This window comes from Tiliqua scincoides, chromosome 1, assembly GCF_035046505.1.
Source record: "Tiliqua scincoides isolate rTilSci1 chromosome 1, rTilSci1.hap2, whole genome shotgun sequence".
NCBI classification, from domain to species: Eukaryota; Metazoa; Chordata; class Lepidosauria; order Squamata; family Scincidae; genus Tiliqua; species Tiliqua scincoides.
This window is the reverse complement of record NC_089821.1, coordinates 139,655,553-139,671,703: the sequence shown is the minus strand read 5'-3', so window position 1 is coordinate 139,671,703 and position 16,151 is coordinate 139,655,553. Positions and strand designations below refer to the sequence as shown.

Below are 16,151 nucleotides of genomic sequence, written 5' to 3'. Positions count from 1 at the left end.
TGGTTGTATTATCTCTTTCTCCACTGTGTTACAGTGAAGGGTTTGCCCGCTCTTAAAGAGAGAGAGAGAGTTATATAAATTAATAATTCCCCTCACCAGCTCTTTTAGTAACAGCAGAGGGGCAATCTAAAACAAGCTAGAATTCTTCGCCTACCCAAGCTGAGGAGGTCAAGGAGAAAGAAGTGCTGCAGGGTCAGCAGGCTTCAGACTGCATTCACATTGGAACAAACTGTTTGTTCAGTTGTCTGAACCAGCCTACGAGGTCCAGATTTTTGTAAGCGAATAACTTATTTCTACAGCATAAAAGATATTCCAAAGAGATCTTTGAATGGTCTCATTAAGCATTTTAACTGATATACTGCTGCAGGAGAATTCTGGCTGCTTCATGAAGACAGCTATTTTTTTTTCAGAATAAAAAACATTGGTATCTATCCGTTTTAGGGACTGATAACATTACTATGTCAGGAACTGACAGTGTGGAGATTTACAATGGACTGCAGTATAACAGTGCATTGATGCAACCTTAATAGTGGCAGTAACACTCAACAGCACTAACAGTGCAGCTTCAGTCCAAATTTTAGAAATGTTTTCCTGTCCTACACAATCATCATCTAATAGCACATTTTAACTTTAAGGTCACTTATTCAGCTGAACTAACCTTTGATGATTTCCTTCGACTTCTTCTTGTCCAAACCACCACCAATTTATCTGGCTGCCTGTTGGGAAAAACCAAAGAGTTTCACCATTAATTGTTCCACTGCATATGTTTTTAATGTCTGAAACCATCAATGAAACTAACCAAAGAAGCAGTACCTTTCTTTACACCAGTTCCTTATACTTTAAAGAAAAATTAATATCTATCAAATACCTTCTCATATAATCAAATTGTGGTGGTGTTTTTTTCCCCTAGTTTTCTCACACTGCCTGTGCAAATCATTCCAAATTCATAAGACTTCTCCTTTTATAATTTCAAATTCAGAACTTTTGGTAGATATGGTAGGTTTCATATGAATTATGCAGGGCCTGTTTTACCTTGATGTTATCTGAAATAGGATACTTGGAGGGGCAGCAGAAGAACCCCCAACCCATCTGTCTGTTACCCTCTCCTGTCTGCCATCCATTTGGGGCTTTGATCGTCTTCAGACTCACTGGGAACAAGTTGGAAGAAGGTAACAGCAGCAGCTGAATGGGTGAAGTGATCTGGAACCACAGTAGCTTCTGTTTTCCTCCCCTCTCCTTCCAGTGCTGCTAGAAGGGGAAACGGTGGGGGTTGGGAAACTGCTGCTCTAGATCACCTCTTCCTGCCTATTTGGTGTTTACAAACCAACAAGTAGCCAGAAAGTGGAAATTTACTTAAAAAGAGTGTGGCATGGAGCAGGAAGGCAGCATGCCACAATCTTCAAAAGTAAAGGAGGGGACAGGAGTCTTTCTGCCCTCTACCCTCATCGGTGTAGATTATACCAGCACATGTGCAGAGGTTGCATTTGCTGGTAATTCAGGTGGTGTGGTGACACACTGCCCCTCGTAGACTGACTCAATATTAAGTCTATTATTTGGACACCTGAAGTAGTCTGAAACAAAATCAGTTATTAACATCTATGAAGGCAGTTCTAGATACTGATGAACTGATATTCTAGATATTGTGACTGATCTAAGAGGTGCACAAACTTCCAAAATGGTTGGATTTTTAAGAAGACTCTTAAAAAGCACTTCTCTTGTTTTCCTGGGCAGCCTAGCTCTCTTCAAACACAACACTTAAAAATGTTGACAGCAACTCATTTCCCCCTAACAATGGCAGCTTCACTCTCCAGGGGTATGCAAGACACTCAGGTTATTCCCTGTGTCCAAAGTCAGTATTTATTTTAATCTGTGGGAGAAGCCTGAGGTAGGAATACTGGCCCCAGTCAGAGACAGAGAGAAACCAATTTTCAAGGGTAAACCTACATCTATGAGGAGGGATGTGCTTGAGCTTCCCCTTTGTTTCATTACATCCCCGATATAAACTCTAGAATTTGGAATATTCCAATCAGATAAAGCACAACACTAGTGTATATCTTTTAAAAAGCTTTCCTTTTTGTAAAAAGATATGTTCAAACTCTCTCACTTTCCCTTACAAACAAAATACTATGATAAACTACAAAATACATTTTTGTACAGCTGTTTTCACATATAATTTGCATCTGAAATTAAAAGAAAAGAATCTTTTCACTGTAATTTAATTTGTCTAATGCTTGGGGCAAAAATGGACAAAAAAGATGTAGGACATTTTACTGCCAAATGCTAATACTTAACAGTGGATCAATACTAACAATGAAATTCAAATGCTTGGAAACAGCCAATGACTAATAAATTCAATTTGGTGACTTAACACAGGACAGACATTGTTGGGCTTGAAATTGTACCACTCCTTCAAAGAATAAAATCAGTTATTTTGATTTTATCAGTTGGCCACTTGCCAACACAGAAACAGTTTTCTGTAGGGTTAGAAGCAAGATTTGTCACTTTTCATGAACTCACTTGTAAACTAATGTTACAAAAACCTGGATTAAAATGCAACATTATGCAAACCAAATAAATAATTTCACACAATATTGTGATACAAAACCACCTAATGTTTCATACTGCATGAGTTGGGGAAATTCCCCCAAAAAAATTTGTTATCAAAAGAGCTGAATTAAATGGCCATCGAGTTAGTCAGTGGCGATCAGACTGATCTGTTCCAACCAAAGTAAACAATTAAAATATTCCACCCTGGAAGAAATCATGGCAGATCTTGCGTCTCTACATAGTGTAATATATTCACAGGCATCAAGGTTGAATTTATTTGAAACAGATTCCAGGGCTGAGTTCCAGCTCAGATTAAGTCCTGCACACACCCCAGCACTCCTTCATGCAGACTCTATCACTTTAGGACAGGGGTCTCTAAACCTTTTGGCCGAAGGGCTGCATCAAATACCTGGCACAGTGTCAAGGGACAGAAAAAAAAATTAAATATAAAAATTAAATACATTAGAGAAGTAACTTTGATGAATGAATAAATGAATGGGCTCAAATGTCCAGGACTTCTCCAAGCATGAGCACAGCACAAGAAATAACGCACACACTTAAATGGACCCCCATTCTCCAACCCCACAAGCACAACTCTAGTTGTGTTTGGTCAGCTGGGCCAGAGGCTCTCAGGGGATCAGAGGTTGGCCACGGGCCGGATCTGGCCCCCAGGCTGGGGTTTGGAGACCCCTGCTTTAGGAGGATAGGCTGAATACCATCATTCTCTAATGCAAAGATTGCTATTTGCTATGGTTAATCTGCATTTAAGAATATGAATGTTTGCCAAATAACCCTAAGTGAACAGCCACACTTTCCTAGGACCTCTTCAGACTAAAAAAGCAAAACAAAACTGTATTGCATAATGAAACATATTCCCAAAATGAACAGAATTCAGCATGGATACAAACTACAGGAACACCTCAAACAGCATGAAATAGCACTATCGGAGACATCATTGATTTAACAGGTAGGAAATGGGTGCTGACTGACCCATTCGCTGCCTCCATTACTTAAAATGGATTTCAATCATGCCGGGACAAAGCACTGTAATGTTATAGAAGATGTGACTGATACACTGCTTGTAGAAGTGCTTGAAGTCATAGCTAGTAACAGCAACCACTGACATGCACAGAAAATGTCTGCATATAGTTTTGAAGAATTCCCCTGGCGGTTTCCTAAGTTCCATCTCACTGTGTTTGCAAGATGTCGCTTCATGAGCAACTTTTCAGGTGGCTTTTGTGTGTAATAGGAAAGTTTGCTTGTACACATTCTATTGTATGAACACAACATGATATACAGTTTTCAAGATGGAAAATGAAAATCCCTTTCATGCACTTTCTAGTGGAGAAACCAGCTTTAAAATAAAAATTTTCTATTCATATAGACCAGCCATTTTCAACTACTGTGCCGTGGCACACTGGTGTGCCATCAATGGTCCCCAGGTGTGCCGCAGGAGTTTGGTGGAGGGTCATTTATTAATAGTACCATTGCAGATATAAGCCCCCCACCAACAGCAAGGTGTGCCTTGTCAAGTAAGAACATAAGAACATAAGAACAGCCCCACTGGATCAGGCCATAGGCCCATCTAGTCCAGCTTCCTGTATCTCACAGCGGCCCACCAAATGCCCCAGGGAGCACACCAGATAACAAGAGACCTCATCCTGGTGCCCTCCATTGCATCTGGCATTCTGACATAACCCATTTCTAAAATCAGGAGGTTGCGCATACACATCATGGCTTGTACCCCATAATGGATTTTTCCTCCAGAAACTTGTCCAATCCCCTTTTAAAGGCGTCTAGGTTAGACGCCAGCACCACATCCTGTGGCAAGGAGTTCCATAGACCGACCACACGCTGAGTAAAGAAATATTTTCTTTTGTCTGTCCTAAACCGCCCAACACTCAATTTTAGTGGCTGTCCCCTGGTTCTGGTATTATGTGAGAGTGTAAAGAGCATCTCCCTATCCACTCTGTCCATCCCCTGCATAATTTTGTATGTCTCAATCATGTCCCCCCTCAAGCATCTCTTTTCTAGGCTGAAGAGGCCCAAACGCCGTAGCCTTTCCTCATAAGGAAGGTGCCCCAGCCCCGTAATCATCTTAGTCGCTCTCTTTTGCACCTTTTCCATTTCCACTATGTCTTTTTTGAGATGCGGCGACCAGAACTGGACACAATACTCCAGGTGTGGCCTTACCATAGATTTGTACAACGGCATTATAATACTAGCCGTTTTGTTCTCAATACCCTTCCTAATGATCCCAAGCATAGAATTGGCCTTCTTCACTGCCGCCGCACATTGGGTCGACACTTTCATCGACCTGTCCACCATCACCCCAAGATCTCTCTCCTGATCTGTCACAGACAGCTCAGAACCCATCAGCCTATATCTAAAGTTTTGATTTTTTGCCACAATGTGCATGACTTTACACTTACTGACATTGAAGCGCACCTGCCATTTTGCTGCCCATTCTGCCAGTCTGGAGAGATCCTTCTGGAGCTCCTCACAATCACTTCTGGTCTTCACCACTCAGAAAAGTTTGGTGTTGTCTGCAAACTTAGCCACTTCACTGCTCAACCCTGTCTCCAGGTCATTTATGAAGAGGTTGAAAAGCACCGGTCCCAAGACAGATCCTTGGGGCACACCACTTTTCACCTCTCTCCATTGTGAAAATTGCCCATTAACATCCACTCTCTGCTTCCTGGCCTCCAACCAGTTCTCAATCCACGAGAGGACCTGTCCTCTAATTCCCTGACTGTGGAGTTTTTTCAGTAGTCTTTGGTGAGGGACCGTGTCAAACGCCTTATGAAAGTCCAGATATATAATGTCCACGGGTTCTCCCGCATCCACATGCCTGTTGACCTTTTCAAAGAATTCTATAAGGTTCGTGAGGCAAGACTTACCCTTACAGAAGCCATGCTGACTCTCCCTCAGCAAGGCCTGTTCGTCTTTGTGTTTTGAGATCCTATCTTTGATGGATAGGATTCCACCATCTTACCCGGTATGGATGTTAGGCTGACCGGCCTATAGTTTCCCGGGTCCCCCCTCTTTCCCTTTTTAAAAATAGGCGTGACATTTGCTATCCTCCAATCTTCTGGCACCATGGCCGTTTTGAGGGACAAGTTGCATACCTTAGTCAAGAGATCTGCAACTTCATTCTTCAATTCCTTAATAACTCTTGGGTGGATGCCATCAGGGCCCGGTGACTTATTGATCTTTAATTTATTAATGAGGTCTGAAACATCTTCTCTTTTAACCTCTATCTGACTTAACTCCTTAGTCAGGAGGGGCCGTTCTGGCAGCAGTATCTGCCCGAGGTCTTCTGCCGTGAAGACAGATGCAAAGAACTCATTTAATTTCTCTGCCATCTCTAAGTCTCCTTTTATCTCCCCTTTCCCTCCCTCACCATTCAGAGGGCCAACTGCTTCTCTGGCGGGTTTCCTGCTTCTAACATATTTGAAGAAGCTTTTATTATTCCCCTTAATGATGCTGGCCATGCGTTCCTCATAGTCTCTCTTGGCCTCCAGTATCACCTTCTTACGTTTCTTTTGCCACAGTTTATGTTCCTTTTTATTCTCCTCATTAGGGCAAGACTTCCATTTACGGAAGGAAGCTTCCTTGCCCTTCACAGCCTCTCTAACTTGGCTGGTTAGCCATGCGGGCACCCTCCTGGATTTAGTGGAACCCTTCTTTCTTTGCGGTATACACCTCTGCTGGGCCTCTATTACTGTTGTTTTAAGCAGCCTCCATGCACTCTGGAGAGATTGGACTCTTTTTACCCTCCCTTTCAACCTCCTTCTAACCAGCCTCCTCATTTGAGGGAAGTCCGCCCGTCGGAAGTCAAGGGTTTTTGTTAGAGATTTGCCTGGTATTCTTCCCCCAACGTGCACGTCAAAACGGATCGCAGCATGATCACTGTTCCCCAATGGCTCAGTAATGTTTACATCTCTAACCAGGTCCTGCATACTGCACAATATTAAATCCAGAGTCACCTGTCCTCTGGTGGGCCCCGTGACTAGCTGATCTAAGCCACAGTCATTTAGCATGTCAAGAAATCCGGTTTCCTTATCGTGACCAGAACACAAATTGACCCAGTCAATATGAGGATAATTGAAGTCCCCCATGATTACAACTCTGTCCCTCCTTGTCACCTCCCTGATCTGTTTCCTCATTTCAAGGTCCCCATCCGATTTCTGGTCTGGAGGACGATAGCACGCCCCCAGTATTACATTGCTGCACAAGCCTGGTAATTTAACCCACAGAGATTCTACGGTGGAGTCGGACCCACCTTCAATCTCTACTTTGCTGCATTCTATCCCTTCCTTAACATAAACGGCCACCCCACCTCCAGCACGCCCCTCCCTGTCCCTCCTGTAGAGTTTATAGCCCGGGATTGCGGTATCCCACTGATTCTCCGCATTCCACCAGGTTTCCATTATGCCCACTATGTCAATATTTTCCCTTGTCACCAGACATTCCAGTTCTCCCACCTTTGCTCGTAGACTTCGGGCATTCGCATAAAAGCATTTGTACACGGAATGCCCCAGGATGCGCTGCTTGTCCTATTGGTGTGACAATTTTACAACTGACAATTTTAGTACCTTGTCAGTGTGCCATGAGACAAAAAAACTTGAAAGTACTGATAGGGCAGGAGGTCTGGTCTAGAGGGTAGAGCCTCCGTTAGCCAGAAGATAACATCAGAAGGTCGCCAGTTCAAGGGCACCAGCAGCTCCCTGAATGGCTGAGAATGGTGAGAACTTGAAGCAGCTGACAAGCCCAGCTGAGTGATTCCACCTGCTCTTGGTGTGAGCAAGAAGCGTCTTGGTTGCCCTCCATGTGAGAGATGGAGCTGCTTGTCAGCCTGCGTGGGAGAACTGGAGACCAGAAGTGAGACCAAACCAGGAAGATCCATTCTGAAATGTGGTTGGTTCTTGAAAGAGAGAACCTCTATGATTGTAAAAATCCCCTTGAGGGATTTAATAATAATAATAATAATAATAATAATAATAATAATAATAATAATACAAGTATTTATATACCGCCTTTCTTGGTCTTTATTCAAGGCTTTATTCAAGGCGGTTTACATAGGCAGGCTTATTTAAATCCCTGTAGGGATTTTTACAATTGAAAGAAGGCTCTATCTTTCAAGAGCCACAACATTTCAGATGTTTCGTTCTGATCTGGTCTCCATCCTGGCCTCCATCCTCCCATGCTCAGAGCAGATGGAATAGCTCGGCTTCAGCTTGTCAGCTGCTTCAAGGTCGCATGGTACCGGTGGCCTTGATCTGGCGACCTTGTGGATGTTATCTTCAGGCAAATGGAGGCTCTACCCTCTAGACCAGACCTCCTGGACTTAGAAACGCCTGCCTATGTAAACTGCCTTGAATAAAGTCAGAGGAGTAATCCGATGACCAGAAAGGCAGTATATAAATACCGAGTTATTATTAGTTATATTATTAGTTATATAGACACAGAATTCCTACCCAATATCCAGCAGAAACTCCCAGCTCAAGCTTTTCACAAGACTCAGTCACATATGTATAGGGTGACCAGATGTCCTTTATCCAGGACATGTCTTATTTTTTTTTTTAAGCCTTGTGCCCTGGAAAAGAACTTAAATACCCTCCTTTTCACTGTGAGAGAGCCTCTGCAGGTAGCGCATAGCCTTCTTGTAATAAATTATATGTAATATAGTTTTAAATTTGATAATATAGTGTTTAAATTAACCATATGAAATCCATTTACAAGTGTTTTTAGCTTTATTTTGTCATGTCCTACATTTTTCTTGAATGTCCTACATTTTGGGGTACCTTGTGTTCTTTTGTGGTTATGACATCTGGTCCCCTGCATATGCATAACTTCATGCCTCATAAGCACTGAGGTACTATATTTTGTGCAAGAAGTTCTTTTTTAAAAAATATGCATTGCATTCAAAAATCATACTATCAGACAAGTCAAACATTTTAAATATCTGGGTATATACTTTTCATACAACCATTCTTGAGTCTGCCACTGAAATATGCTTTAAGTGCTGCAAAAATAACATTCCAGGCCATTAACCACTTTTTTTTTTTTAATAAAGGTAACTCTTAGGTACCTGCAGCACTCCAAGTGTTTAAAGCTAAAATCATTTCTCAAATTCTACATGGAGTTCCCATATGGATAAGTGACTGGGACCACTCGTTGAACAGTTGAAAGCAACATTCTTAAGGAAAATTCTAGGCCTTCCGAGGTGTGTACCATATGCTGCTCGGCGTCTTCAGATAGGTCAGCTCCAGATTGAGACCTGGGCAAAGCTAAGATCTGACTTAGAGTCTACTATAATGGGAAACAGAACAGTTTGCTTCACTGTCTCTTGGAAGACAGGTCTCCTATAGTGGGTATTTCTAATCTTGGGGGGAAAAAAAACAATTGGTGAATGAATGAATGAATAAACCTTTATTAGGCATAGATAGAGAAATCTTAAAAGCAAACATAATTAGTCCTAGTCCCGTTTATCAAAAACGGAGTTAAGATACTAAATTACTAATAAAACATTTACAGTTCAACATAAAATATCAACATTTTTGACAAATTACATTAAGAAGGCTTGGAAATCACCAAAAGTAAAAATTTAGAAATTCCCTCTAGCACATCTGGTGAGCAGTCATTTAGGAGACACTTCAGTTTTGCCTCATCCGAAAGCCCATTCATTTTGCTGAGAAGTGGAGTCATGTAAGTGTGGCGGGATCTAGTGTGCCGAGGACAATAAAAAAGAATGTGTATGATTGATTCAACATTTCCCAAATTACAAGGGCAGAGGCGTTCTTTATATGGTATTTGCCTATATCTGCCTTCTGTGACCTTGGATGGAAACACATTGAATCTTGCCAAAGAGATTGCACGACGTTCAGAGGGGTTGATCAGAATACTCAGATAAGGAGCCATTTGCCCATACTTTAGCGGAATAGAGAAATTGAGGGGAGCAAATTCTAGAAGCAAGTTCAAAGAGGTTTTGTGCCTCATTGTCTAGCATTCTTTGCTTTACCCTTTGATAAACTTCAGGGAATGGATAGAAACTTAAAAAATCCAATGAAAAACCAATTGATTCAATTTTTGATTTAATTTGGCTATACCATTTAGAAGAACCAGACTCAGATAGCATTCTGGATAGGAGACTGCCTGGTTTCACGTTATAATGTAATTGGAGCCAATAGCGTATGGTTAAAAGCCATGCTCTTGATACTAAGAGCGATTGTCCGGTCTCCAAACATAATGCAGAGTATGGTACAGATTTAGGTAAACCCAGGATTGCCCTCAAAAATTTCGCTTGGATACTCTCAAGGGTGTGATTTATAGAGCTAATCCAGATAGGGCACCCGTACAGCAGCTGTGCCGATACCTTGGCATTAAATACCTTGAGAGCAGCTGGTATATAACGATTGCCCTGACTAAAAAAGAATCAATTGGTGCTCTGCAAAGTGACACGGGCCAAGTTGGTAACCAATTTTTGATGAGAACCCCAGCAAAGATTGTAATGGAAGTGAATTCCAAGGTATTTAAAGCTTTTGACCTGTTCCAGTTTCTCCCCTCCGATAGACCAAGTACCTGGGCACCATGATTTTGAAAAGACCATAACTTTGGTTTTCTGAGAGTTCAGTTCAAGTTTGTTACATTTCAGATAGTCAGAAGTTCTATTTAAAAGTCGCTTAAGTCCAATAGGTGTACAGGATACTAGCACTGCATCATCTGCATAAAGCAATGCTGGAATATGCATTGAACCTAGTTTGGAAAAACCTAGTTTGGAAAAATGTCCATCTATCTGAAGCAAAAAGGGGGTAAAATCGTGCAGAAAAAGATTAAAAAGAGTGGGTGCTAAAATGCACCCGTTTCACTCCCCTTTCGACCTGAATTTTGGGGGTCAATTTCCCCGAAGATATAAATTTAATTTGGCAGGTGGTGCCTGTATAAAGTTTCTGAATAAGTCTAGGGTCTATATTGAGTTTAACTAGTTTGTCCCATAGCAGCGATCTATTAACGGAGTCAAAGGCTCCTTTAAGATCCAGAAAAGCAACATATAATTTTTGATTTTTTAGCCTTGTGAACGATTGGTATTGAATTTAAAGGGGCAAGAGGTCTGGCTCAGTTGGTAGAGCTGCCGCCTTGTATGCCTGAAGATCTGAGGCTGCCAGTTCAAAACAACCAGAAGTACCTGAGAACTGACGACACACTGATATACTGATGAGCTGACCCTCGGTGGCAGAGAGGAGCTGCTGTCAAGTGGAGCGTGGGAGGCAAAGGGCCAAAGAGAGGCCAAACCTGGAAGGAATCCAGCTGGAACAAGGTAGGGATCCCAGGGAATCAAATCCAATACCAATCGTTCTGAGGTTTTTTTTCAAGTGCATGGAACAAGACCTGTTCACCACTGAATAGCCAGATTTCAGTTATGGTCGCTCAGCCTGCAAAGGTACCTATACCTCCTTGAATTTCCACAGAAACAAAGGGTTATTTCTTTGGCAAGACTAATGTTACACTTTCAGCTGTAATCTTTGGAAGATATAAGGGAAACCCTTATAATGATAGGTGTTGTGTGTGTGTGAACTGGGAGAAGTTGAATCACTAGCCTATACAATTTTGTATTGCCCACTGCACTGTGAAGCTCATTTGAAATTTTTAGACCTGTTGTTGTGTTCAAAGGAAAAGGACAATGGCCACAAGAACGAGATCCTAAAGTATATCCTGACAGTTAATGCTCTGGATTCAGTAGAAAAGGTAGCTGCCTTCTTGGAGACAGTGGTGAAGAGCAGCAGGAATATCCGGAATATAGGGAGACAGTTAATTATTATCACTATGATTTGCATTTGTACTTGTGGTTGATACTGAAAAAGTTGTTTTCTTTAATACATATGCCAATAAAGGCTCCTATGCTATGCTAATATGCACTGCTTCAGAAAATCAACTAACATGCACAAATAGTTACAATACTAGTCAAGCTTTATTTTTATTTAATATTTTTATCCTGCCTTTCCACAAATGCAATGCTCAAACAAAGCAACACAACTAATAAAAAATAGCAAAGAATAAAAAGAAACTTAACAATTTAAACCAGTAGAGTGCATTCACAGCAACCAGTGATAAAATCACCACCAAATAATTAGTGAGAAGAACGATGAAACAGAATAGTTTTAACTTCTCTCCAAAATGCCAGTACAGAGAGGGTCAATCTGACCTCAGCAGGGAGAAAATTCTAAACACCCAGGGGAGGGGTGTCACAACTGGAAATGTCCTGTTCTGAATTTCTGCCAGCCAAATATCTAACATTGACAACTTCCACAACAGGGCGATTCAAGTGAATCTCACAAGTGGGCAGATAGTGCTTCAAGTGTATGGGTCCCAAACCATTATTGGAAAGTGCCAAAGTAGTAATTCTCTTTTCTGAGGTGACTATCCGTAGAAAGCATGCATAACAAATGTATACATGTATGTATAAATGTACACATTTAGAAATCTATAGCTCCTTAGGGGTGCAAAAATTAGTATAAACTTAAATGCTTTTTTTCTTGAAACTTAAAACAATGCAAGAAAGAAATGTAGTTGTGTCTTAAAATAGTTACAAGTACTCCAATAAAATATTTCCAAATAAAGCTTTAACAATATTTAAAAACTCATTGTGCACTTTTAACTGATATGTTTCCATTATCAAATATTTCAGTTCCCATATTGTATGCCTTATTTCAATGTTGTACTCTTTGAGTAGCAGAAAAGCAGTACATAAATATCTTAAATAAAATTACTAAATTCTTCTCCATAATGGAAACATTTATGAGATGCTAATGCAGCACATCATATAAAATTAACAAGGAATATCTTTTTTAGTTCTGTTTGCTAAATAAGCCAAACGTGCTAAGCCAGATTCCAATCAATTCAGGCCATTTGGAAAATGTTCTGTAAATTTTCAAAACATTTTCAAAATCAAAATTTTCCAAAAAGAAATCCACATCACTGCTCATAACCAGACTGTAGCAACATGAGAACAGCATTTGAAGTATGTGAACTGCCTTTAGAGCGTGTGAGATTGTTCTAAATGGGATAGATGCAGAAATCTATGTTTTCAGAACAGAAAAAACAGACAGCTCAGTTGATGTGTTAATGAAGTGCAGCGGGGTCCCCAGTCCTGCCTTTGCCCTGCTATGCCACTAGCCAGCTGGATGCCCCCACCCCACCATGGCTGACAGCAGCACCACAGCAGCTGTTCCTTCTGTTTTGCCTTTCCAACAGGTGGAGGGGTGATCAGGAAGCATGGAGGAACAGAATGCCCTTCATATTTCCTCTTTCCCTTTTGAAAAGGCAGAGCAGAAACAAAGGCACCAGTGCCACCGCTGTCACCAGTTAAGTAGAAGAGAAGATTGCCAGAGTGCAGGATGAGAAAGGTAGATCACAGGCATGCAGGCCAGGAAAAAAAAAATCAGCACTAAGAGAGAAGGGTGGGGGGAAATATATTGATGCATGTTGCATTCTGTAACACAGAGGGATATCAGTGCACTCCAGAGGTGGGACTTGGGCCAGGTTTGATGAAGAAATCAATATTTTCACTGAAGTACCCAAGAAACTTACTCATATCTTCAACTGTAAATAGAAGGGGTTGGAGATGTTTATCATCATTAATTCTTCCAATTTGTTTTTAAACATTTAATTTAAAACACATAAAAAAGAGCGTAGTACAATGTAGAAAATGCCACACTTATGGAATTGGTGATGAAAAAGTTAGACAGGGAAGTTAGAGGAAAAGAAACAGAACAGATCACCTGTGCGACATGAGATGGCCACCAAATGATCAGAGAGGAAAGTTTTAGGAAGAAAAGACTTGGCTCAATGTTTTTCTTATTCTTCCTTTTGAGCTAGTAACATACTGTATAACTTAGTGGTTCCCAAACTTTTTAGAGGCCCTAGATGAGGGGTGTCAAACATAAGGCCTGGGGGAAAGATGCAGCCCGCAGAAGCTTTTTATCTGGCACTCAGGCTCTCATCGCCTGAGCAGTGCTGAGGTGTTACTGCTTAAAAGGCAGCCCACAGGAAAATATGATCAAGATTTGTGTATTTTCTCTTCTGTCATTTGCAGCTAATGAGTTCCTAAGCGAGAAAAAGTGCTTATTTTTTGTTATGACCTGTTTAATGACATCATTTCCTGCCTCATGTTATCACTTCCAGCCCTCAGCAGGCATACTGAATGCTATTTGGCCCTCAATATGAAATGAGTTTGACACCCCTGCCCTAGATGCTACCTGATTTATACCAAAGGATGTGGCTATAATGGTGATTGGGAAGCAATGCTTCTCCCACTAAGCAGCAGCTTGTTTAACCCTCAAAGCATATAGCCCAATCTGCTCTATCAGTTTTACAAACCACCAAAAACTGGGTCACAATCCGCTGGTGAGGCCTGGACCCACAGTTTGATACGCAAGGGTAGGTAGGAAACAGAAAGATTATTGTGGCCTGGAAACTTTTTTTTAAAATGTCTTTGAAAGGCTGATCTGGAACACATTCTCTTTCCAAAAGGAGGATAGAAATTGTTGTATTGTTTTGTATTTTTTAATACACAAAGTGATACCCCATCCAACTCTCACATTTAAAGGGTGATTAAACTCTACAATCCAATTCAAATACAATCGAATTCTACAAAATGTACTTGCTAAACATAACATTTAAAACACAAAAAAACTAAATAGCATGTCTTAACACAGGCAAACTCACTTCATTTCATAGAGTTGGTCTTGACAACTCCTTTCTGTTCGCTAACATGCATGCCACAAAAAAGAAATAAAGCCTGCATGTGTATTTTGGCAGTAATTGCATTTTTAAAAATGTGCTTGTTTTGGGTTGAATTATTGCATTCTACTAAATTGCCCATGCAAAGCAAACTCAAGACTATAATTAACAAGAGAGGCAGCAGTACTAATACAATAGAAGGCAGATGCATCTACTGAAAGCCTCCCCACAATGTGCTGCATTCCATAGCAGCAGCCCATACAGACTACAATCCCCAGAAGCGCCTTCACTTGTCTTCCTATCTGGAGAAGAGGCTAAAGTGCCAGAACCACCTTTCAGAGCGCGATACCATAGTCTTTCGAGACTGAAGGTTGCCAATACAATACATCTACTGAATGATAAAAATAATTACTAGCAGAATAAAGTTAGAACACTTTTGAGAGAAGATGTTACATTGTGCCATTGGTTCACTGTTGGGCTTTGCTTATCAGCATTCAGATGCTCACCAAGGAACATTTTGCCCAAACCAATCCCCCCAGGGACTTAAATGCCTCTAAACGTCAAGCTAAATTCTGCTTCACATTTTAAGTGATTGCTACTTTTCTTCCATAATCTACAACCAAATCATTGTTTATACCAAAAACCAACAAGTTCTGTACCCAATTTCAGTGTACAACCTATGAACCCAGAGGACTGAGGATCCTGAATCCGGCAGACTTATTATGGCATTCTAATAGTCAAGTACTTGCTTGATGATTCTGATTCAGGTTATTCACTGCCATTTATGCTAAGAGTAGTGGCATTCAGTGGCTTTAGTAATGCAAGTGGCTGCTGACAAGGTAAAAAAGAAAAGTCAGACTTCCTAAAAAGAATGAACAGTAGAGAAAAACCAAAACATGAATATGCACTTGGGGGCTACCAGCGATGCAAAAGATCAGGCCAGAAATAGGATTCATCAAAAATATTAGGCAAGTGTCAAGGGAGAAAGGGAAACATTTAATGTTTAAAAGGTTATGTTCTTATTAAAAGAAGGCAAGGGATGGGGGTGAGGTGTTAACTGGATTCAGACTTCCAGCTCATGTTCTGAAAGTTTAGTGAAGAATGAATGAGATGTTGCATCTACTCACCTTTATTCTGTTACCCAAGTCTAACCTGTTTGTTAGAAGGGAACAATCAGTACAAACAGAACCAGCCTGCCCAGTCAGAGCCAGACATAAAACTAGATTTGAGCCTAGGTTTGGATCCTGCTCAGCTATGATGATTTCATGCCTCACATTTTACATGAGCCTCTCCTCAGACTTCCTGCTTGTTGCCACCAAAATTCCATACAAGTTTATAAAAATACTGAACATATGGATGGCACCAATTAAGCGCAGAAAATCAAAAATCCTATCAGCTCCTGCTGAAAAGTGGAAATACAGGTGACTCCCCTCATGGAGCTGTTCTGAAGAAGAAAGTAGTAAAGACAGTACCTACAGAAAGCATCCACAACAAAAAATGCCTTAGGGCCCAATCCTATCCAACTTTCCAGAACCAAGGCAGCTAAGAGCAGCATCTTGTGGTGGAGAGGCGGTCTTGGAAGTCTCCTCAAAGTAAGGAGACTCTTACAAAGAGTAAGAGAAGTACATCTTCTCTCAAAGATGTAATTTGCACTCTTACCTTGGGGCTGCATTTTAGCTGCATCAGTGCTTGACAGTTGGGCAGGATTAGGCCCCTACCCTTTTTTTTGGTCTTGCTATGGTCAACCATACTTTTGTAATATCCGAATGAAATATCTCCAGCATATTAAACATGGGGCTTCATTCAACTCCAGTCAGTCCAGAATACAGCAGTCCAGTTATCAATTGCCGCATGCCAGTATG

General features: G+C 41.0%; 1 protein-coding gene across 2 annotated transcripts in view; it reads right to left on the bottom strand.

Annotated features, from left to right (window-relative positions):
• EHBP1 (EH domain binding protein 1) overlaps positions 1 to 16,151 on the bottom strand; it is a 347,196-nt gene that overhangs the window by 284,993 nt on the left and 46,052 nt on the right. For both annotated transcript variants that reach the window (XM_066638694.1, XM_066638607.1), the window contains exon 3: positions 659 to 716. In XM_066638694.1, coding sequence (XP_066494791.1) covers positions 659 to 716 — 58 coding nt within the window. The remainder of the gene's footprint in view (positions 1 to 658; positions 717 to 16,151) is intronic.